General features: G+C 48.2%; 1 protein-coding gene across 3 annotated transcripts in view; it reads right to left on the bottom strand.

Moving 5' to 3' along the window:
* The window catches only part of GAB2 (GRB2 associated binding protein 2), a 92862-nt gene that overhangs the window by 29152 nt on the left and 39549 nt on the right, over positions 1–24161 (bottom strand). For all 3 annotated transcript variants that reach the window (XR_008839990.1, XM_056486202.1, XM_056486205.1), the window contains exon 2: positions 10885–11185. Coding sequence is in view for 2 of the 3 variants with exons in the window: in XM_056486202.1 (XP_056342177.1) it covers positions 10885–11185 (301 nt within the window). In the remaining variant the exon portion in view is untranslated. The remainder of the gene's footprint in view (positions 1–10884; positions 11186–24161) is intronic.

The raw sequence follows: 24161 nt of genomic DNA on the forward strand, positions 1-24161 counted from the left end.
CAAATGAAAGTCACAAATCCACACCTTTTTCTTAGAATCACAGGGATGAGGAAAAGCCACAAGAGTCAATAAACTGAGATTGACATAATTAAAAAAAAAAAAAAAGTAAAAAAAAAAAAAGACTTATGAAATACTGCAGTGCTTTCTGGGGAAAACAGTCTTCTGCTCTATCAGGTTTTTTCCAGACAAATCAAGGGATGAAGACAGCATTTTCATAGGATCATAGAATGCCTTGGGTTGGAAGGGATTTAAAGATCACCCAATTCCAACTCCATGACATGGACAGGGACACCTTCCACTATCCCAGGTTGCTCAGAGCCTCATCCAGCCTGGCCTTGAACACTGCCAGGGATGGGGCATCCACAGCCTCTCTGGAACCTGTGCCAGTGCCTCACCACCCTCAAGTAAAGAATTTCCTCACAACACCTAATCCAACTCTCTCCTCTTCTAGTTTAAAACTGTTCCCCCTTATCCTATCCCTATCTGCCCATATAAAAAGTCACTCTCCCTTTTTTTAATAAACTCCCTTTCTGTTTTCAGTTGGAAGACCATGTGTTGACCAGGTTTTGACCCCAACACTAATCATCAAAGCAACCATCAAGTAGCAGAAGGATTCATCACAGAATTTATGGATTTCAAGTGGGTATTTGAAAGACTTCATCATGACTCACTGGAGAGCAATATGAACCATCATGGCAAGCCAGCAAAAGTAATTATCATCGTAAAGGCTTCATATCAAGGCTTAGCCTGAGCAGAGCACACACAGGCTTGAGGGGAGGGGTTGCACATACAGCAATGTCAGACAAGGAGGTGCTTGGCAGGGCAGGTGATGAAGGTGAGGATGGAGCCACAGGCAGCACAACAGCTGCTCACTACACTTTTACAGGTGGTGAAGGATTTGCGAGCGCCCAGACACCTGCCCAACACTTCAAAAAGAGGATTCACTGTCAGTTATGGAAAAAAAAAAAATAAAATAGCAATTGCAATGAGTCACTCCACTCCAGCTTACTTTCAAAAGCAACGGCGCACAAGCACAGGGACAGCCTGGCAGTGAAACGAGGGAAGGTAATCACACCAAAACTTGGCACAGGCAGCTGTGCTGGCTGGGATGGGATTAGGTCATGTGGAACTGAGAGAGCACATGATGAAATTTTTGAGGTGAAATGTTATTTTCCATTTTAATAAACAGATATAAAGGGTGGCAATCAATCAGAGGTGCAAACAAGTCACATTCCTCGGCATGTGACAACAACCCAGTAAGTATGAAAGGAAGCTACATCCCCAGTAAGTGCTGATAGGAGGTTTATGTTGGATATTAGCAGAAGATTTTTGACCCAGAAGGATGCAGGGGCAGCTACAGCAGGTCAGGACTATGTCCAGACAGGTTTTGAGTATCTCCAGGGATGAAGACTTGGGTTGGTGGGTTTTCGTGGCTTTTATGGGGGGTGGGTGGACCTTTTTTCCACACAGCTTTAAGTATTTACTTCATCCTCTTTGGCTTAAAGTGATTGTAAGCATGGAAAAATGGCAAAGATGGTCCTTGGATGCCTGGTGGAAACTGTAACTCCCTTCTCTGTCTGAATCCCACAGGAAGCAGCTGACTGTGGGCAAGTGGGGAAGAGATACAGAACCCCTAATTTTCCTGAGCAGTCTCATTTTTAAACAGCTTTTTCAGGAGTTGTGGCCAAGTGTCCCTTTAAAGACCATTCCCAATTTGGAGGGAAGAGGCACCACTGCTGATGTGCCTCTGGCAGCAAATGGCTACAGGCAGGAGAAAAGGTGCACCAACACATCCGTACTGTGCCTTAGTGATGAACCCTTTCAGGCAGAGGCTGCCTTTCTGCTCAGTGCTTGTGCAGCACCTGGCATAGCAGAAGACGTGTTTTGTGGCTACATCTACTGTGATGGACCCTTAGAGATGTTCTCAGCCTTCCTGGAGGGAGCTGGGATGTGGAAGGAGGGCATTCCTGGATCAGGTGTAAGCCCCACAGCCCTAAGTAATTGCCAATATTACAGCTCTGGTATTGTGCCACAGTAAATAAATCAAAAGTATGTTTGAGGAGCAGGCAGTAATTATAACTGAGGCATAGAAACCATCTAGGGAAGAAATGCTATCTTTACAGATAAAATCAGTAATAAATGCTACTGCATTCATAAATAAGAATGAGCCTGGAAACAAACCCTGACTGGTGTCATGGAAAGTTCACAGGAATAGACAGCTTCATGTCTCCTTCCTGCTCCATGTGCCTTCACTTGGAGGCTTTAAAGGCTTTAGAAAGCTTTCCCTTTGCTCAGGCTTGGTTTTAATTGGAAATATAAAGCAATACAAACCAGCAAGCAAACAGGCATTGGGGGCCAGGAAATGAGAATGTAAATCTGTCCTGGCTTTTATCAGGTTTTACAAAGAGTGCACGAGGCACATAAAACCATGTCCCTCTCAAAGCTTGGAGGGAACAATGGGACATGTATGGAGGGAAGAAATGGGGAAATACATTTACTTGGGGGGGAAAAAAGGTGTCGCATTGTGAAAAACTGCCAGAAAATTATCCCTTGCAAAGGTGATTTTTTTTTCCCCTTGTCCAACCTGCTTGCACTTGCATTTTGGGGCTCTCTGTCCTTTGCATTTCCCAGCCTGGTTCCTACGTATTGGGCATCACCTGTGGATCTGTGTCCTGCCCTGATGCCTGAGAAACTCTGGCAGCTCCACGAATCCCACGGTGCATGACTGGGGCACACGGGCTACAACAGTCCCAAGATCCCTCTGGGAAATATAAACTCAGGCAAATCCGACTGTGAGTTTCCTCTCAGTTGGCTGACACCCAAAAATGCCTCTCTCCCTCCCTCTCTCCCTCAGTTCTGCTCAGACAGTGTCACTTCACTCCAAGTCCATCAGCTGTTTTTGTTTCCAAGGGCTTTGCATGGTTTTGTTTTTTGATGCACTGCTGATACCGTCTGCCCTGCTCATTTTTCCACGGTCACTAAGTCACCCTAAAAATTCCGCTGTGCCCATTAAACTAACAGAGCTCATCTGACAGGGCTCATGGCCATAAAAGCAAATTACAAACCAAAGAATTATGTTAAATGGGTTTCTGATTCTGGGTACCAGGCCAGGAGACAGCCCTGGCCAGGGCTGAGATGTGAACTCAGCTTGTCAATCTCTGCTAGGAAACCTGTGCTGGAAAGGCTGGGCAATGCTTTCAGCTCTAAAAAAAACCTCAAACCTCTTGAACTCCACATTTCTTCCTTCTCTCCCAGCCCAAATCCCAGCCTCAGCTCAGCTAACCCAGTGGGACTTTGGCCAGGAAAGGGCAGGATTTTCCCCAAAGGCCCCAGTCCTCCAGCTCTGTATTTATCTTCAGAAGAGGCCAGTTGGATACCCTTGAGCTGGGCGCCAGCTGGGAAACAGTCAAGAAGAGCTGGAGTATTTGGCTGTTGGTCCTTTCAGAAAGCTGAGCGTATTTTTTTTATTTTGCTGGTTGATGGTTTTATTATTTGCAATGAGATAAGAGCATTTTTTGCCTATAAACCTTGTGCTCCCACGAACAGCTGCATCCTCTGCCAGTTTCCATCAGTGCTGGGTATGGTCAAAGGAGGCTCAACAAACACTTCCAATGGGCTCTCTGGAATGGCAGTGTTATGGGTTTGCAAACATAAGGCTCACATATCTTTTGGATTTATTTTCAGTTCTACCTCTTAAAAGTGTCCACAGTCACAATAAAAACATCTAAATAAGAAAACCCTAAAATTTCCTAAATTTCCAAAACCCAAATTGTGAAGAATGTCTTGGTCCAAGCATTGCAAATGTGAGAGATTTGATTACATCCGATGCCCTGAAGCTAGAGGCATGGTTTTCTAATCATGTAGATACCTTAAGACCTTCTCTCTTGCTAAAACCCTCTGTGTTCTTGCCTCAGTCCTTTTCTTGGCACCTACATGGGCAGGAAACTTCCTCTTGGTATCAAGGACGGTGACCACCACAGCAGTGCAGTGTTGACTCTGGTCCTGCAATGTTTCTGGGAACCCAGCATGATGAAGAGCAGAGTACAGCAAGAGGAATAAGGTATGGAAGAATAGCAGGGGTTGATCGTTGTCTGGTGTAAATGAAATGATGAACATGAAATCATGGAAGATCCAGCTTGATAGCAAAGGCCTTGATAGCAGTCCTGAGATGTGGGATGAGTTATAGGAGAAAGTAGACACCTGAGCTCATCAGTCCTAGTTCCTTGGAGAGCCAAGGGAAAGAAAAATTGCCACTTTCAGGGTGAAAATGATTAGCCTCATTCTAGACATGTTATTTTTTACTTATCTCCCTAGAAGTGGACTAGAATACTACAACCACCCAAACATGCCTCACTCTTAGCAGCATCAGTTCCATCTCCAAACTGCCAGGGGAATCACAGCAAGGGCACCCTGACCAGCTGGTAGAGATCAGCAAGGATCTCTCCTTGTTTCTGTCTTCTAGGAAGCAAATTCCAGGTCATTAATGGTGCTCTGCTCTTCAGCAGACTCATCAGTACCTCAACCAGCTTATCTCCAGAGGGAAAGAGGGAAAAATGGGGAAAAAAGACAGCAGGCAGTTAACTGCTCTCAAGCTGCTCCTTTGTGCCAATACCACTCCATCTCCGGTATTGTTTACACAGAAATAAAAGCTGAACAGTGTCAGATCTTAAAATAACTTACTGTTTGTGGAGCAGGAAAACCAGGGTCAGGGAAGTTTGGAACAAATTTAAAGTGGCAGGAAGGCTAAGGAATGAACTGTGACTTTGGCAAGAAGGTGCTTGTATGCACCTGAAATTTAACCATGAGCCTGGTGCAAAGTGAGTTTGGGTCACCAGGTCTCCCCCACCCATTCCAGCAAGGCTGGATCAAACTTAAGGCCAAGATAGGACATCTACATTTGTCCTCCAGAGTGAATCTGCAGCCACAGCTGTTTCCATTGTTAGGAACACTCAGAACATGGAAGAAAAGCATGAGAGGGGTCTGAGCCAATTGCCCTTGAGGTGTTTGTCTAGATCCAACCAGTGGATCTAGATGTGACATAGGTGTTTTAAAAGAAGGAGCTCCTTGACACTGAGTGCTGAAAGTATTGATGGGAACGCTGAGGAGGAGGCTGCATCTGCATGTGTGGTGGGACAGCAGGTCACAGTACAGGGCTCAAGGCTCCACACTCCTGTCCCAACACAAGCTACCTCCAAATCCCAAAAGCAGCAGGAGACATTAGGTCTTTGGGTAGGTGAACAAACATGGGAAGGTGAGATATCTGAAGAGAATCCAACCCTGTCCATCTCATGGGACAGACTGGCCTCCCTGTGAGCTGATATCCAAGTACAACTCATACAAGGGCTTAAAGATGGAGTCAAGACCAATTGACCTGGATCAACAGAAGCTAAAATGTCAAGTGATACAAGAAGAAATAAATTTAAACTGACAGGAGGCAGGTTTAAATTATATATTAGGAAGAAATTCTTTCCTGTGAGGGGGGTGAGGCACTGGCACAGGTTGCCCAGAGAAGCTGTGCATGCCCCATCCCTGGAAGTGTTCAAGGCCAGGCTGGATGGGGCTCTGAGCAACCTGGAAGGTGTCCCATGGTGAGAGGTTGGAACCGGATGATGTCTAAGGTGCCCTCCAACTTAAAGCATTCTGTAATTCTAGGAAGCCATGGCCCACTTGAGGGCACAAAGCTCACAAGGGGCTGCCTGCTCCGCTGCCCTTAGGTGGCAGTGCTGCCTGCAGATCCCAAAACAACACACAGCAGGGCCCAGGTGCTGCCAGGGACACAAGGACACCCCCACATACCCCTCCTTGCCCCCATTTCTCATCCCACATCTCCCAGCCTCTGCACACTCCCTGGCTGGGCTCTGGGCTTGTAACTCCTCCAGGGCACAAGAAGAGAAGGAAGGAGTCATGTACTAGGCACCACAGCAAGGAAGTGCCTGGTCTTGTGTATTTCCCCTGTGCTTTGGTTCTTCCTGGCTATGGGAGAGGCAGTGGTGGCAGGAGTGCAGGAACTGTCACCTTGCACATGTTCCCTGGTGCCCTGCCCCTGCATGCAGGGACAGGGAACACTGGTGACTTTGGGAGTGTTTGGGAAAGGTGAGTGGTATACAATGTTCAAACCTGGTTTTACTCTAGTCTTGCAGCCCACAGCCTCTTCATTGAGTTTTGGGCAGCTCCTGTCCTCCCAACAAGTCTTCAGGGGTATCTCTGCTGTTTTCATTCTCTGGTCCATCTTGAGGTCCCTTTGTTGGGCAAACACCCAGGAAAACCTGGCTGCAAGGAATCAGTGGGGCTGGAGGTATCACTGACCTGCTGCTAGGACAAACATTTTTGGGAGAGAAGTGAAGAGGGTGCAAGATCAACCAGATGGGCTCATAACACAGATTTGCAAGCAGCAGGCTGGGAAGCAATCAGCCAGCAGCCCATATGGGACCCTCACCCAAAGCAAGTAAGTGAGAGCAATAAATTTGCTAAAAATAAAAAAAAAAAAAAAAGGTGGAAGATCTGGGCCAGAACCAACCCAAAGAGACCCATGCATGTGAGGTGCAGATCTCATCAGTGTGAGCAGAAAGTGACTGGTATCCAGAGGCTGATCCACTAAACTGCTAGAATGAGCATGTCTGAGCTGAAGGAAGAAGGAGAGACACATCTCCATTAAACTTTAATGCTCAGCCCTGACCTATGTTCAGAGAGACATTGCTGGGATTGCTGGGGATTGATGCCTGTCATGATGTAAAATACCAATTCCAAGCCTCAGAGACTGAGTAGGGAGTTAGAACCCAGAACTGCCTTGGAGCAACTCCCTGACAGAAAGCAGAGAAATAAATAAAATAAATTAAGTCCAAGATGGAAAAAGAGAAAAAAAAAAAAAAAAAAAAAAAAAGAAGAAGACAACATGCCTGTACTGGGTGGGAGAAGCTACTGCTGCCAGACACAACCCATCAGGGCAGGAGCCCAGTGCCATCCTTTTCCCACGCCTTCCTCACCCTCTCCAAGTGGAGGGAGCTTCCAGCTCAGAGCAAGGACATTTACTTACCCACAAATATTCCCTTCCCTGGTTTCATGTCCAGGTTAAACCTCTAGCACAGGGGCATTAATGCTGTGCATGAGAAAGCTTTTAAACTCCCACCCATGCTTGGTCAGCACAAATCCAAGCCCCTGAAAGAGCCCCTTTTCCATGGAGGAGGTAGAAGAGGAGCTCCAGGGAGGTGCTGGGGGTGGCAGAGTAAATTGACATAAAGTTAATAAAGTTACTGACTCCTTCAAAGTAACTAATCCTTGCACAGGGCCCCTGCAAGGACATGCTCACACACATGGGCACACACTGGTTTGTGAGAAATTAAACTACAGGCTGCTGTAGGTGCACCTCTGTCATACTGGGAATGGGACAAGGAGGGGTTTTGGCTGAAGCATCAGCTTCAGAAAGGGTTAATGGCACATGAGATATGTTTAGTGGGATTTGGTATTTTTTTTAACTTCAACAAACAAAGCATATGAGAAAATCCAGTTCACAGCTGAGCCCTGGCTGCCTGCCCACTAGGGCAGGGAAAATGCAGATGGTTGAAATACCCACGTGCTGGCCTTTCTCATGCAGCCTGTGGCCCAGGGTCCCTGGCTGGTCTCCCCCCACTGTATTTGGATCACTCAAGGTGGCAGCAGTGCAAACTGCAGTGTACAGGCAGCACTGAGACAGCAGCAAAATCACTTTCCTTGAGCATGGTTGGCTTCCTCAGACACGCAGAGGAGCTGAGATCCTGTGAGGTTCTGCTAGTTCAAAAATAGTAATTAGCTCTCAAAGTAAATAGGTGTTAACAGAAACAAAGAGCTTTGCCACAGTCTGGGTAAACACTTTAGAATCAATTTAATTTCCCTTCTCCTGGCAGATGTAATCCTGCTGCCCTGCAATTATTGTCAGGTCGGGGCAGGGAACAAAGCCACTGGGGTTTGCTGAGCAGCTGCTCCTTGGGACAGCCAGCAGGACCCTCTGCCTCACTGACACTCAGGCCCCCGAGGCTGAAACGAGCTTCCTTCCTCTGAGCCAGATGTATAATGCAGCTGGAGACCAGCAAACCAGCACTGAGCCACAGCCCCGAAGTCCAGCCTCCTCCTTCATCCTGAGAGTCCCCCTGTCTAGACAGGACATGAAGGACTAATGGGAAAACCAAGTGACAGAAAATTTACACTCTCCCATTGGGCTGCAAGCGGAAAGAAGCATCAAAGGGTGTAAATCTGTTTGCCTTTTAATTGTTTCTCCTTTTGGGAGCATGGGCAGCACCTAAGCACGGTGCCACACTGGTGCAGAGGGTTTGCATTGCTGCTTCCAGAGTGCCCATTTGCTTACTAATTCATGCTAAAAAGCCTTTTTACCCTGCCATTTCCCCACCATCACAGGGAGCTGGTGCAACAGGCTTCTGCCCACACTGCCCCAAAAGCTGATGAGTTTGTCCTCCACCACCACTGGGATATAACCAAACTAGTGACCAGAGTCTGGGGCTCAGCTGATGTGGGGTGTCCCTTTGAGGGGGCAGTAATTCAGCACATGATGGCAGCTGCAGCAAATGCATCTGCCAGTGATGGAGTGTTCCCCTAGCCAGGGTGTGGGTACAGCCCAGCTGGGAACAGCCTGGCAGTGGGGCCAGACCCAGAAAGGCTTTTGGGCCAGAGTAAAGCACACCCAGGAACAAGTACAACCAGAAAAATGTGCACAGTGGCTTCCCTGGCAGTTTCTGATCTTGCTGCCTGTCTGCTGGGAGAAGGAGGTTTAGTTAATTAATTGGTACAATTAGCATGGAGCTATTCCTGCTCATGATGGTTACCTCTTCCTCCCCCTGTTTGGTTCATCCAATTACCAGCTCATTCTTCAAGGCAGAGGCCACAACAAGGCACAGGATGAGGGGAGGAAGGCCCAACAGCAAAATGCCAAGTGTCCCAAGCTCTGCTTCTGTCTTAATCTCGCACAAATTCTTGATTCTCTCCCATCCATCCACCCTTGACTTCAAGGAGGTGATGAAGAGGGAGCACAGCAGAGCACAGCACAGTTGCAAACATTGCTATGACTGTTTCATTACTCCCTCCAGCTGACAGCTCACCAAGATGTGTGATGAGCTTATGTATGCCAAGATGGACAAGACTCCCAACACCCATCATGCTGCAATGATCCCTCAACTTCCTTGCTCAGCCTCGGGCCATGGGTTCTTCAAATGAACATTACCCACTTTGGGAAACTGATGATTTATTTGGCATTACTTAGCAGGGATGGTGAAGGAAAGGTGAGCATGGGGTCATCACTTTGGCAAGAACCGAGGTGAAGCACCAGCCCTGAATAATTCATGCTCCCTCTCTGCTGCAGCATCTGGACACATCTGCTGCATTCCCCATTGCAGGCTTTTTCTTGGCTTACTCAGAAAATCACACTTTGGCAGCTGGGTACTGTTTCAAGTGGGTACTTTCCCTACAGCTTTAATGAGCTGTGATTCTGTTACAAATAGGGATTTTTGTTCCTCTTTTGCTGATGTCACTCCATGATCCTGCAGGGAATAGTGCTTGGATCTCTGCAGCCTGATGATCCCTGTGTGCCCTTTGGGACAGATGTACTTGCAAGCGGGAGATTGTTTTTCCTTTTGCTGCCCAGATTTATATTTCACTGAAGTCCTGTATCGATCCTGCTGCCGCTGGGCTGAAAGCTCATTTTACTAAATGAGAAGAAAAACAGTTCCCCCAGCTGAACGCACGTAAAATGGAAAATCCTGCAATGAAACAGCTCTTAGAAAAGGGGCCTGAACAATTTTGCTGAACCTCGAGGGCTGCGCTGCTGCCATTGGAACGGTATGTAATTTATTTAGCCTGACCTTTCCCTGCCAGACCTGGCTGGCAACGTTATCAAGGATCCTTTCTGCCACTTGTGCACCCATTGCCAAGGTGACATCCCGTTTCATGCGTCAGTCAGTGCGATGCTTTGTTTGCTGTCCTGCCTGACAAGCTCTTGGCAGGGTTTCAGCTCCTGCGGATGGCAGCTGCTCCACCAGGGACCAAAACATGTTCGAGCTGGACGTTATTATAGGCAGTTTCATGTAGACACAACACAGGCCTGCAGGACCACGGATGAGATGAAGTAAAGACACCCAGAGGTGCTGCCAGGTATAATGGGATGGGCAGGTGGCTGCAGAGCTGCACCCCAGGCTCACTCCCCTATCCCATCTCACCCAGGATTTATGTGTGCCCTTGTGGAGCTGGGAAAGCAGAGGCAGCTCACCAGTGCTTAATGCAGAGGCTTGCCCAAGTGCCACTGAGTTTGGATGGTGGAGCACAACTCAGACAATGGGTCCCTCACTGCACATAAACTCCCTGGAGTTTTCCTTCCCCCCTCCCAATGCTTTCCCTGAGGGTCCCAGGAAGAGATGGGGATGCAGATACAGGGAGTATGTCTGTCCTCCACGTAAGAGCCTGCCAGCAGTGAGGACAACTGCAATGGAAAGGAAAATGGTTCCAGTAAAGCTTCTCCTCCTACTCCATCAAACCTCTGAGCAAGGGGGATTTTCACTGTTGGTTTCCACCACTCTCAAAGGGATTTTGGTGATGGATAGGGGAAAAGGCTGCAGCTAAAAATTCCCCAAACACCACCAGCTTCTTTTAAGAGACTGAAAAGTCTACAGTTATGGAGGATAAAAATGACTGGCTCTCACAGTAGCCAAGACAGCTCTTTAGATGTCAAAGTCAGGAAAGCCTCATGAAAGTTTCCCACATGTCCATCCATTTCCCACTTCAGCCCCCCGAGCTGTGTGGCAGGCTGCACCCCCCTCCTACAGGTCTGATCTGCAAGAGGACCTGGGCCTGTTGGGAGGACAGGAGAGAGGATGCTCTCAGCCACGGCCCTGTCTCTCATGGTACCTGTGTTCTCCTCGGACTGGTTGAAGCCACAGATCTGACAGATGCTGCGAACCCATTTGTTCATGTCGTCCTCCGTCTCAGCCACCAGGTAGAAGGTCCTGTCACTGGTCTTGATGTCGAAGATGTAGCTGTCTTGCAGCTCCTTCTTGTTGAAGGTGAGGCCTGCATCCACTTGCTCGCAGAAGTTGAGGTTGATGACACGCAGAGGTTTCTTGGAGTGGTCATTTTTGTAGTACTCCAGGACATCGGGGTCACCACTCATCCGACCGCTGCGCAGGACGAACCAGCGTTTCTTCCATGCCTGAGACCAAGACAAGAACAAGCATGAACCCCATTGCTGAATCTGTGAGAGTGGAAAAACACTGCTAGGCACAGGGTGACACAGAGGGACACAACACTTCTCCACTATAGAGTGCTCTGGGATGCTGCTCAGGTGCTCACCTCTGCAAAAGGTGCATAGACTCAGCTCAGTTCTTCAGTTCAATACTAAAATCCAGGAGAATTAAATACTGAAATAGCATCATAGCATAAGATGACCCCATGTCTTGGGTTGCAATATAGGATGTGGCCAGAAATGTGTATTCTATCCCCATCTGTTGAAGCCGGGTGGGGCAGTGATCCTTATCTCCATGGCACATACCATCTGCTAATGGGCCATCTTTAAGACAAGATGGGGCAACCACCTTTATCTTTTCCACAACACATCCTCCCTCCAGGAAGATATCATCTGCTGTGGCTCATTCAGTCCCACTGTATGACTGATAAAATTACATCATCCCATTGGGAGATGCTCCAGCCAGGGGGAGGAGCCAAGCCTTTCCTACCTAGATAAAAACTGAGATTTTGGACAAGGTACCTTCTTTCCACTGGATTCCAGAGGAAAAGCTGGACCTTTCCACATCATCCCTGGACCTTCAGAGGAAAACTGCACCTTCTACAGGACCACTGCCTTACCTGAACCACACCTGCTACTGCAGGAAGACTGTAGCCACCATTTAATGGGACTGCTACCAACACCCTGACTGACAGGGTGTCAGGTTGTATTCTGACTCTGTCAGGGTTGGGATTGTTCTTTGTAATACTGTATTTCTATTTTAATTTTCCTAGTAAAGAACTGTTATTCCTAATTCCCATATCTTTGCCTGAAAGCCCCCTTAATTTCAAAATTATAATAATAATTTGGAGGAAGGGGGTTTACATTCTCCATTTCAAAGAGAAGCTTCTGCCTTTATTGGCAGATACCTGTCCCTCAAACCAGGACACCCCAAAAGGTGCCAGTCTTGAGGCTCAGAGGAATCTTGCTCCTACCCTACACACATACCCCCAGGACCCAAATGCCCCTTCACTCTGTGAGGTGGGATAATCTGTGCAGTGGGGTGCTGCTATGCCAAAATGCCTTCCAGCAGCTCAGAGGAACTGAGGCACTTTGGATGCAGCACCCTGGGTGTCCTAACCTTCAGAAAAACGCCTGAGAGATTCATAGGATGTGTCTGCAGGTACTGACCATGCCAATCTCTGTTTAAATGCCAGGATAGAAAGACTAATAAAACCAAAGGAGAACTGGTTCGTATTTTTAAATATCAGGAATAATGCCAGGGAGACCCATGGAGAATCCCAGCTTCATTTGTTTTTCAGCATCCTCTCCTCCCTGGCACACAGGAAACTCCTTAGCAAAGGAAAAGGTTATCATTGATCCTTCCAAGCACTGCTGACAGCAGCCCTGGCCAAACTACCTGCAGAATGGACTCAGGGGGCTGCAGAGTTTGAAGCAAAGCAGCAAAACAAATGTCAGCCATCAGCCCTGGCCCTGAGAGCTGCAGCCCTGCTGCCCTCCCCATGCCAGACACAGCTGGGAGCCCAAAGAAGGTGGAACAGCCACAAGGATAACGTGTTGAAGGCTAAAACTGAAATTACAGGGAAAATACCAGAAGATGTCAAGGGAGGGGATGTGAACCCCACCATCCTGCCTTGGCTCTGGACAGTGGTGCTTTTTAAATGACATTTACCTTATTTATATTCTTATATATCACCAGCTTTGGAGTTCTGATGATTATAAGAGGTTGGGTTATGAGGAAGCACACGATATTTCTAAGAAGAGCAAACACCTCTAGTAACCCAAGAGAGGCACCAAGGCAAGCAGTGTGCTGGGTGCCTCATGATGGTCTCCAGTTGCTGACCACAAGCTTTACACATTGGTGATGGGCACGTGCTAGATCTCAGCCAGCCAACTGCACCAGGATCCCACAATCTGGGAGAATTTCACAGCTGAAAACTCCTGTGGTGTTTTCCCTGAACAGTCTGATTCAGACCGTATTTCTCAAGAGCTTAAAAATAGCTTTTGTTGGTGTCTTTGAGATTTGTAATCAAATTAGTTTTGCACTAATTCTCAAAAGGGCTCCTGGTGCCAGGAAAGCAACTTCAGTGCAATCTTCCAAAGGCAGCGAAGCAGCAAATTGCTTAGCAAGAGGACGTGCAAGGCCAGCAGATTTTGGCTTAATCTCACCCACTTCTCATCAGAATGGCTGCTTTTGAGTGACAAAATAGACATAGTGGAGCTGTGTCCATCAGGGAGGGAAAAAACCAATTTCACCAGGCAGCAGCAATAATTTACAAGTCCATCTCCTCAAAATGGATCACCCAAATCATTGGGGAACAAACCCATGAACATTTTTTTTCCTAGTTCTAGGTGGTAAATTCCCTGTTAGCTTCTTCCTGTTAACACTGAGTCATTTCTTTGCAGTCACCTGGCAGGACTAAGACATGGGCATGCATCAGTGAGGGGACTGCAAGAAGATGGAGTTGTGCAACCACATGAACCAGCACCTGAATGCAGACATCCAGCATTTCCAACTACCTAGGGTCCAGTCTTGCAGCCTCCCTTCATGGCTGAGACACTGCATTACAAAACCCACAAAGTACAGAAACTAGACTCTGGAGTTTAGAGTTTTCATGGAAAAAACAGGAGGAAATGCTGCAAGCAAGAAAAGTGATGCTACCACGACCTCTCTTTTTATCCCCAGTGTGAGAACCACAACTCCTTCAGTTCTCTTTGGTCTGTCTGGTAGCAATGAAAAGCACCACACAGCCAAGATCTGGCAGAGAAAACAGTGTAACACACACAGTCTGGCTGTTTTGGATAAGTTTTAACAGGCTGGTTGCCGAATAATGGGTCTTGCAGACACAACATTACTTGGAAAGCTTCAGGAGGTGGAGGGGTATCATTGGAGGGTGGGACCACTGGAAGGGAAGGAGTCCCACAAGCCTGGGAAGACCACCCTGTCCATCTCTGCATGGTGCTCTCCTGATGATAAAGAGTCACTGGTGTTCTTCTAAGACAGCTTCTGAGCCAGAGAAAAGCTCATGGCAGCAGTCTAAGGAGTGCCTGCCTTGGACAGGTGGCTGCAGGCAGTACAGCTGGAGGCATCTCCCACCACACTTCCCCACAGCAGGACCAGCTGTTCCTGCCTCCTAAGATCAGCTTCCAAGCCAAAGGAATAAGCAGTGATTGCTAGAAGAGAATGGAAGTAAACAGTAAAGAAATAGACAGGAACCTCCTTATTTCTGGGGGTGTTTTCTCTGAATTTTTGAGTGTTGGGCTCAGCAAGTGTATTTTATTTCTTCCCTGTGGATTTGCTGTGCCTTTATTAGGACCAGGGCTCAGCTTGTGCTTGCCAGGCTGTGGCTGCTCTTGGGGCATCTCTTGGCAGTAAGACAGCTTGCTCCAACATGTCACTATAGGCAGCAAAGGATACACAGTTTGCAGCATGTGGCTCATCCTCCTGGGACACCTATTTCCCCATTCAAAGCTATCAATACCATCCAAATCTTCCACATTTAGGCTTCCCTAGCATATCACCTTCCTGCAAGAGAGTGATTTAAGGGTCTAGTGACCAGCAGCTATGACAGTGGTAAGATTTATGGGATCCTTAAGTGCGTGGCAATCTTTTCTGATGCCAAACCAGGGGAGGATGCAACTCCATGTGAGCCTAAGCACTGTTTCCAAGACCACCTTCTCCCAGCATGAAGCTGTGATGGCCAATAGGCATCTCATCCTCCACCTGAATTTTCCTTCTCTGCTGCTTCCTACCTCTTCACAGCTCCTTTTGAAGCCCCTGTTGCCACCAGTCTGCTCGTGCCAAAACACTGTGCCTCCCTGACACGTGTTGTGAGCCAAGGGCTGTGTTTGTTTAACAGCTTTTACAACGTGGAGAGGCTAACAGCTTAACAGCCATAAAATGCTGCTCTGCAGCACAAATTTCCAGCTGTGCGGTCCTTTGCCGGCATCAGGTCCCTTCACGGTTAAATTACAGCTGCCAAAGGCCCTTAATATCACTGAGAAATATTTTGACACTTGGCAAGTACTTCTTTTAAAGACTCAATTGTCAAAAAAAAGTGCCCATCATGCTCCTATTGTAATGAGAATCCTCCCTGGGTGCTGAGAACCACGGCTGCTGCTCAATTTTTCCCCACCTCCGTAGTCCCATGGCAAAGTGAAAGTTTACAAAATGGAACTCCCTCCAGCTGGATGCTACCTGGAGCTGGCTGTTTTATGGAGAGCTGGGTTGGCAGAGGTGAAGCAGTGCTGCTGGGTTCACTGGCTGAGTGTACTTAGCAAGGATGTTCAGGCAGTGGTTGGGATATTAATACTCCAAATGTCAGTAAAGCCAGGTATCCATCCCCAGGGAATTTGCCAAGAGCCACAAGAATTAAATAGTGAGAAGGAATCAAGTAATGCCAACATGGAGAGGTGGCTCTTGGTGGGGCCTGTAGGAGTGGCCCACTCAGTATTATCTTAGCTCCTAAGTGGGGAGTTTGAAACAGTCAGAGACTGTTAGCTTTGGGTTGAAAGGGGTGTTCTTCCAATTAACATCAACTTCTGAGCCACGTCTCTCTAATCTGAAATACTAATATTTTTATCACCACACCCTTACAGCACATGTAGGGAGAAGAGAAAGAGAAGAGAGAGAGAAGAGAGAGAGAAGAGAAGAGAAGAGAAGAGAAGAGAAGAGAAGAGAAGAGAAGAGAAGAGAAGAGAAGAGAAGAGAAGAGAAGAGAAGAGAAGAGAAGAGAAGAGAAGAGAAGAGAAGAGAAGAGAAGAGAAGAGAAGAGAAGAGAAGAGAAGAGAAGAGAAGAGAAGAGAAGCTGTATATTTCCCAGGAAATCTCTCTGCTCTCTTCCTTCTCCCCGACACCAACTTCATGCCCACCAGCACTGCACACCAGCAGTGTGAAATAAACCTTCCAAAATCTGATCTGACACAAATCACAGGATCTAATCCAAGCTGGCAGACAGGATGAGCGACCTAGCCATGACATCAGGCAAATTTCTCACACAGATGAATCTGGGGACAGTGATTCAAGCAGGAAACCCCACAGCAGGGCAAGCAGGTGCTTGTGTCTCTGGTTCTTGCCCAGAACAGAGAGGCTCTGGGTGCAGGATGGCTCCTGCAGGATTGCCCAGCTGCCCACGGAGGTGCCACCATATCCACAGAAAGCCCTGAGTCTGTCCCAGACACACAGTTTTCACTCTACAGTGCAGATTAGTTTTGCACCCCATTGAGCACATTCTCCCTCTGGCTCCTGGCACATCTGGTGTGGCAGAGAGAAGTTCACACTTCAGGAGCATGTGAGAAAAACCCCAACACCTGGAAAGCTCTCACTGCTCTTCCCAGTCACTGTGTCACCTTGGTGTCCCCCTCCAGGCTGCCATCCTGGCAAGATCACTCCTGGGAAAGGGGGATAGATATGAAAGGGGTGTGCTGAGAGCATGTTTTGGGTGGCTTGGGTGCCATCTGCAGCAATTGTTGGACCGTGTACCCCAGCACTGGGGTGGATCCTGTCCTGCCCACCCCTCCCCTCAGCCCTGCAGCAGGAACAGATCCCCTGTTGTGGCTGCTGCTGCCAGCACCAGCGAGTGAAGCCCCATGCAGGAGGATTGGAGAATAACCTACTGGTGACCTGTATAATAATGTTGTCTTCCTCTGTGTCCCTGGGGGCTTTTTATCTCGTCTGATGGACAGGAGGATGCTGGTTTTATTATTCATGCAAGAACACCTCTCCCCTCCCTGTGTTAGAGCTAACTCAAAGGAAATGTGGCTGGAAGTCAATTTGTAAGCAGAAAGAAAGCCCCCTCTGCCTGTGCAGGCAATGTGCTGGCTGACTGCCCTCACACAGCCCCAGTGTCCCCAGTTCCCAAGCAAACAGGGGCTCTTCCAGATCCCCCCGTGGCTCTCCTTGCCCACTGCACCTTTTCACAGCACCTTTCCACAGGATGCTGGGAACAGACAGGTGCCAGCCCTGCTCCAGCACCCTTCAGAGGGATGATGGAGCTGCCAGCCCTGCTCCTGCACCCTTCAGAAGGATGATGGAGGTGCCAGCCCTGCTCCTGCACCCTTCAGAGGGATGATGGAGGTGCCAGCCCTGCTCACTGCCCCCTTCAGAGGGATGATGGAGGCCCCAGCCCCACTCCTGCCCCCCCAGAGGGACAGAGCTGCTCCCTGCTGCCCGGGCTGTGGCCGTGGCTGACTCTCAGAGGCTCAGCAGCAGCAGCAGCAGCAGTGCTTTGGAGCCGTGACTGACAGCGCTAATCACACCGCGCTGCAGCTGCGAGACCCTGCGGGGCACAGCAACTCTTGCCGGGCTACAAAGAGGCTCTTCCTTGCTCAGGAATACAGGGAAGGTGATGAAAAAAAAAAAAAACAACCCGAACCAGTGCATATCTCAGGCTGTCAAACTGACCTTCCCTCCCGGGCATTTTCCCCGCTGCTGGAGGTGCAATTAGGCTTCAGAGCACAGGCGGAATCACCGCATGTGACATCCACCCAAGGGCAGCAGAGCAGCAGGAGACATCCTGCACCAGGCTGGGTGAGAGGGGTTTCAAGGAGGTGAGGCACAAACACAGGCTAAAACCTATTTATTTTTAATATAATTTTTTAAAACATAAGCTCCATAAACAGCTCCTGCCATCGGAGATGTTTGCTACCAGGGAAGGAATGCTGAGGGATGGCTGGAGCTACAGGTACACTGGTGTGAGCTGAAGGACCTGCTCTCCACCTCCCTCCTCTGTGGATGGGACAAGCACCACAGCAGTGACACAATGCAGAAAACATCTCCCTCTGTATTTATTTTACAGCAGCTCTCTGCTTGAAAAGATTTCGGTAGCTTTGTGCTGCATGGTCAATCTTGGGAAAATAACAATTTCTCTCTGGGGTGTGAGGGCACTGGCTGCATTTCTGACAGGATGCTGGACTGGCTGATTAAGGATGGCATGAAAAAACAAAATACCAAACAGGGAGGCTGTACTTACACCACCAGACAAGCTGTGACTGTCTGAGAATGAAGGACATGGGAATCCCTGGCAGGTCCAGGAGTGCTCCTGTCTGAAGGGTGTAGAAAGGATGGACCCAAAACTACTGGGAGAAGCATGGGAGTAGCACGAGATGCAATGGGAAAGTCTCATTAGATGTAAGGAAAAAGCTTCACAATGAGGGGCAGAACAACAAAAATCCCAGATAGGGTGATTTCCATCTTTGGAGATGTTCAGGCCAGGAGTAACATGATTTACCTCCACACTTGGCCCTAACTTCAAGCTACACCCACCTTGAGTGGGAATTGGTTCAGAGAACTCCAAAGGGCTCTTGGGGCCTCAGTTATCTCCACATTTAAATTATTCTTCCATAATCAGGTCCAGTCCTGGTGAGGAGTGTTGAACTTGTCATTGGAGATTTGATGAGATCACTCAGACCCTGAGTCCTGATGTGGGGCCAGTGCAGCCACCCATCCCACATCCACCCACAGCATTTAGCATGGGAATGGGCAGCACTGGCATTTTTCAACTCTTACTGACTAAAGCAACATTTTCTGGGTAATTCCTTCTGCTGAAAGCTGCATGGCACCTTTGCAAGTGGGAAGGTGCTAGGAAAGCAAGGGGTTCACAGGAAGAACCTGGAGTCCAGCTCTTGCCTCAGGGTTGACTGCAAATTGTCCATGTGCAGAGCCTCCAGTGCATTCCTGCATGGATTTTGTTATCTGGAATGATTTCCTGCTATTCAGCCCTGTTCTGTGTTCCACTCTGTTATTCCTAGCTGAAATCTCTCCCACCGCCCTGCTGTGGCACATCCTTTGTGGGGCACAGGAGCACCCAGAGGAGGTGCAGGCAGGTGGAACAGACAGAGCCAGTGGCTCCCTGGAGATCCAGGGTAGCCAGGCTTGTACTCTGTGGCCTCTTTGAAGGCTGACAGGATACAGGGCTGCAGCAAACAGACAGGATATCCCAGCAGCCTGTGATGTGACATTTCACTTGTCACACATATCATGATACTACAGCCACACATATTTAACATGATGCACATCAAGGCTGCTGCTCTCCAGGTCTGTTTGCAAAACCCAGCTGCCACCACTGGCTACACTCAACCTTGGCTACAACCTCAAGAGCTGACCAACCCAGCAGAGCAAGTCAGCCTGTGCTGTGTGAGCACAAGAGCAAGAGCAGAGTTCAGTTTGCTTTTTCAACTTTGGGTTTCTGGAAGCAAAAGCAAGCTGCTCAGAGATTTTTCTTCCCTCCTGAGACTCTGGTATCAGTCTCTGATAAGAGCTTTCCTGGCCATTACACAAGCAGGGCTGGACATGGGAACGCAGCACGAATAAATGACTTGGAGCAAAGCATTTTGATAACTGAGTTTTTCTAGCTTTCTGGCCTCTGCAAGAGCAAAATAAATTCCACAGCACTGTCAGCAATTTCCCTTCCCTCAGTCCTAGCCTTGGGCTATCTTGAATTCCTGCCCTCACTGCCCAGGGAAGCTGTGCATGCCCCATCCCTGGAAGTTTACCAGGTCAGGTTGGATGGGGCTTTGAGCAACCTGCTCTAGTGAAGGTGTCCCTGCCTGTGGCAGAGGGGGTAGAACTGGGTGGTCTGTAAGGTCCCTTCCAACCCAAACCATTCTGTGATTCTGTGAACAGGGATCTGCTCCAAAAGCACCCATTCTGTGCTGGCAGGAGCCACAGTCCCTGCCCCAGGCTCCTCTGGCAAAAGTACACCAGTCTCTGCTCACAAAGAGCTCATTGCACAGATGAGTTACCCCATGAGTGCCCAGTGATGGGCATCTTGAGACAAAACAGCAATGTACATGTCCCCTCTGCCTTCTCCTGGAGGTTGTGGATGCTCTCCCACCCTGTGTCACCTCTTGCCAGCCCTCTGTGATACCCAGGAAGATGCTCAGGAGAGAACAAGGTTTGCTTTCATCAGGCTTGGGCTTGACTGAGGAAGATTTCCAGGCAGGGCATAGCATTTTGGGGTTTCTTTTGTCCCACATTAATGACCATCCATGAGACCCAGAGGGAGAAAGGGAAGGGGCTACTATCTATTCCCTATCAGTGAATCTTTCCCAAGCTCCAAACACTTCTTGTGTTTCAAAGCAAGGCTGAATTAAAGCAGCACTTTTGAACAAAGAAAAGAATCTGAAACAGCCAATTTGAGATTTAATCAGTTGGAGATATACACCCATGTCAGCTCTAGCAGTGAATCCTGTAATTAAACTGCTCTGCCCTCAATCTCTCAGGAGAAGGCAGATGAAAATACAGATGGACTTAGAATTGGGTATCAGGAATGAGAGGTGTGTTAGGATGCTTTCCCCTTCTCTTGGCTTGCCACTTCCTTTGCTTAAAGGCTGCAGAAAAAGTGCCTTACAGGGTGATACTGAGGCTCTTCTGAGCTTAACAGGCTCTATGCACAGCAAAAACCACCACCCAATGGTTTGCTAGGATGAGCTGGAGATATCATGGGGGTGAAGCTGATAGTAAAGTGTGAGGATGTTTTTCCTGTCATCTAAGGGAGTCTGGCTTGTAGCAGGATATTTGGGGTAGGCTTGCCTTTCCAGGGATGATTTCTAATTTTAGAAAAGCTCTGAGGCTTGTTAATTTTCAGCCACTTTAATGAGCTGTCTCATCGTCTGTAACCACTTCTAGCTCAACTAACCTCTGCAATGGGAGAAATTAGCCTAATGTGGCTCATGTTGAACTCACAGTCTGCTAGACAGCCCTCTGCACCTCCTCATGGGAGCTGTCTGGGTGGCAGAGCCAACATCACAGCTGCTGGCACAAAGGGGGCAACAAGGAGGATCAAAGGGCTGGGATAGCTTCCCTCCCAGGAACTAGTGAGAAAGGTCTGGGAAAGGGTCAGCACAGGAGAGATGCTGAGGAAACCATCAGTGGCAGGGAGAAGGTGATGGAGATCACCTACTCACTCTTGCCTAAGACAAGGCTATCACAGGAAAGCAACAGGAGCCAGGCTTGGGGCACACTAAAGGAGACTTCCCTTTGGGCAATGACCTTGCTGAAGGATGCTCAGGAGAATTCAAGTTTAGCTGGCCCCAATTGGAGACTGAACAAGGTCACAGAAACAAAATCCCCCAAGGTCGTTGAGTGCCACCACGTGTGATGGTGGATGCCTGCAATGAAAACTGTCAACAACAGGGAAAATACCAGCAGGAGGAGGAGGGAGTCTTGCCAGCCTGGCTCACTGACCACTGTGCAACATTCCACACTAGAAGGACTTGGGAGTGACCCACTATGGATGTTCAAATGTACCAGGCTTGGAAGGGGCAAGGGAGGCAGCACTGTTCACACCAACCCTCACAGCAGAGCTCAACCCTTGTAGCTCCACATGGTGCCCTTGCTTTGCTCCAGGAAACGTGGGTGCTTCCCTTTTGGCATGACAGAGAGGCAGGAGGCTGTGAAGCCAAACATTGAATGTGGGCAAAAATCAGAAGTGGAGCCAAAAGCTGCTATGAGAAAGACATCTCTGGGGAGATCAGCACCAGTGGCACTCACCCATCAGCTGGATTCTCATGGTTTAGTTGATTTTAGGGCCTCAGGTTTATATCTACAGCTTGAAAGGGCACTCTGAATGAGTAGATTCCCTGATGCTACATAACATGTAAGCTTGTGTGAAAGCCTTTCCTTAGTTAAAAATGATTTCTCTCCTCTTCCAGCTCACCCTTTTGGATGAAACTCATGGAGACTTAATTATCTCATCCTTCAGTCAAGCCCCTCTGAAACCCACTGGGAGGTTTGCTGTTTTCCAGGAGACACTCCCAGAAAGCACATGCAGACACAGACACTCCCCAGGGCTCTCCCTCAGCCCTGCCAGCTCACAGCCAGCCCACTGCTCTGCTGGCAGCACTGTGCTCAGGCAGAAGGGCTAATGGGCTGGGGCACTGGGGGATAGTGCAGGGTACACACAGGGACAACCCTACACCTGCACCTGCAAGGGTCCAGATCTTACCTGCTGCACAGCTGGCTGAGGGTGGCCAGCTAAAACATGCACATTGCTGGTTTCAAGCCTGCTACAGTGAGGTATGTCTTTCCAGATGTGCAAACATCTGCCAGTGACAACACTTGGTTGGGGTCTGAGTCCTCACAACACTTCCAGTTCCACAACCCTGTGCCTACAAAAGGAAATTTTCTCCAAGTTCCCCCATACCTGTGAGAATCACAGATTCAAGCAGTTCAGGACTCCTCAGGTCCCTTCCAACCTGAATTATTCTGATTGTAAGCTGATTTATTTTATATCACAGGCTTTTAATTAAATGCACATTTATGCCCATATGGACCCCATTAACTAATCATTTGTCCTCATATTTAGTCACCACCTCCAGAAAGAAAAAAACAAGCAGGGGGTTGCTTCCAATCTGTCACTTTGTGGGTTTGACATCTTGCAAAGGGCTCTCATGATGCCCTTTTCCACTAGACTGGAGCTCCCTTAACATGTTCACCGAGAGAAAATATCACAATGACCTGGCTATTCCAACCCCTCATCTCTTCCAGGAAACGAAGCAGCTGCCAGTCTATGAATTTCTGTGTTAAACACCATTTCTGCAATACTGTCATGTTTCCTTTCTTCCTCTTCAGCCTCAACATTAGCAGCCAGTTACTCCAACATGTTTTGCTGTGGCTGCACATAAGGAAAAATAAAAGCACCTCCTACCCCTTCATTTAGACATCAAAGGTCACTGTAGCTGTTTCTGCTGCAGTCTCAACTCACACCAGGAGCTGCTCACGCAGTTTCTTTCTACCAAACCCAGAAAACCCTGCATTTGGTGATTCACCGCCCCTTTCTGTAGGAACAATCTTATTTCTTTTTCATTTGATGTTCAGTTTTGCATTGGGCTGTCTTCTAACATATTTTTTTTTCAAATGTGCTCTGCTTGCCAAGTGATCTGCCCTGTCTGATGAATTTGTCTTCAACATTTACTGTTTCATTACCCTTTGTGTGCCACGGGCAGCTCCTCCCCACAGGAGCCATTAGATCTGCTTCACTTAGGGAAGTGCTGAGACTTAGTACTAATCCCTGACAAAGGCATGAAGAAGAGCCCCATTTGTGGGTGACTTCCTGGGATCTGCCAGGTTTTAATTCACTTGCCAGGTGCTTGGGGCTAAACCCTCACTGCCTGACAGCTCACCTGACATTAGCAGACCTGTGGGCTCCACAATCTGGCCCAGGATTGATGCTGGGCATTGAGCTATTGCTGCCTGGGGAGTCCCTTCTGAATATTTCTTCTGCCTTTTGGATTGGAATAATTCCCTTAATCAGGATTAACCTAATCTGCTTCTTTTACCATGTTTTGGTGGAAAGGTGAGAGCACCGCTGTTTCCTGGACCTCCATGTGCTTTTCACATTGCTCTGCTCATCTTTTCCTCCAGTACCAGATTTTCAAACCTTTCCATGGCCCTTCAGTGATGGAAACCCTTCTGAAAATCAAGGGAAGATGGCCATTGAGAGTTCTGGTTGCAGGAGAAGGCTTTAGGAGATGCAGTCTCCAGAGACCATCCATAAAGAATCTGGAAGGGGGCAAGGAAAGCCCTTGGCTTCCTTGCAGGAGGAAAGACCTTCCCCAAAAAGTAGCACCTCAAAGGCAGATGAAGAGGGTTTAACAAGTGCTGCAAGAGCAGATGACTGGGCATTGGCAGAGTCTATCATGGCCTTCAAGAACAGCAGTCAACATAGTGCTGAGGCACTTGATCAACCATATGTCTGCCCCAACCTTTGCCTTTTGCCAGCAAACAAAGCCCAGGGAAGATATTCCTGAGCTCAAATATTCTATCTGGCTCTGGGCACTCAAGTGCATAATAGGCCACTTGATAAACAGTAGTTTGGTTTAGTCAACACGGATGAGAAGAGCAAATGGATGAGAAGTTGGCCCCTTCAAAGACAACCTACTCCTCATAAACAGTCACATCACTGTTGTCTTCTAAAAATTAGAGCCTATAGAAGCTCTTACA

Source organism: Oenanthe melanoleuca, chromosome 1 (assembly GCF_029582105.1).
Source record: "Oenanthe melanoleuca isolate GR-GAL-2019-014 chromosome 1, OMel1.0, whole genome shotgun sequence".
NCBI classification, from domain to species: domain Eukaryota; kingdom Metazoa; phylum Chordata; class Aves; order Passeriformes; family Muscicapidae; genus Oenanthe; species Oenanthe melanoleuca.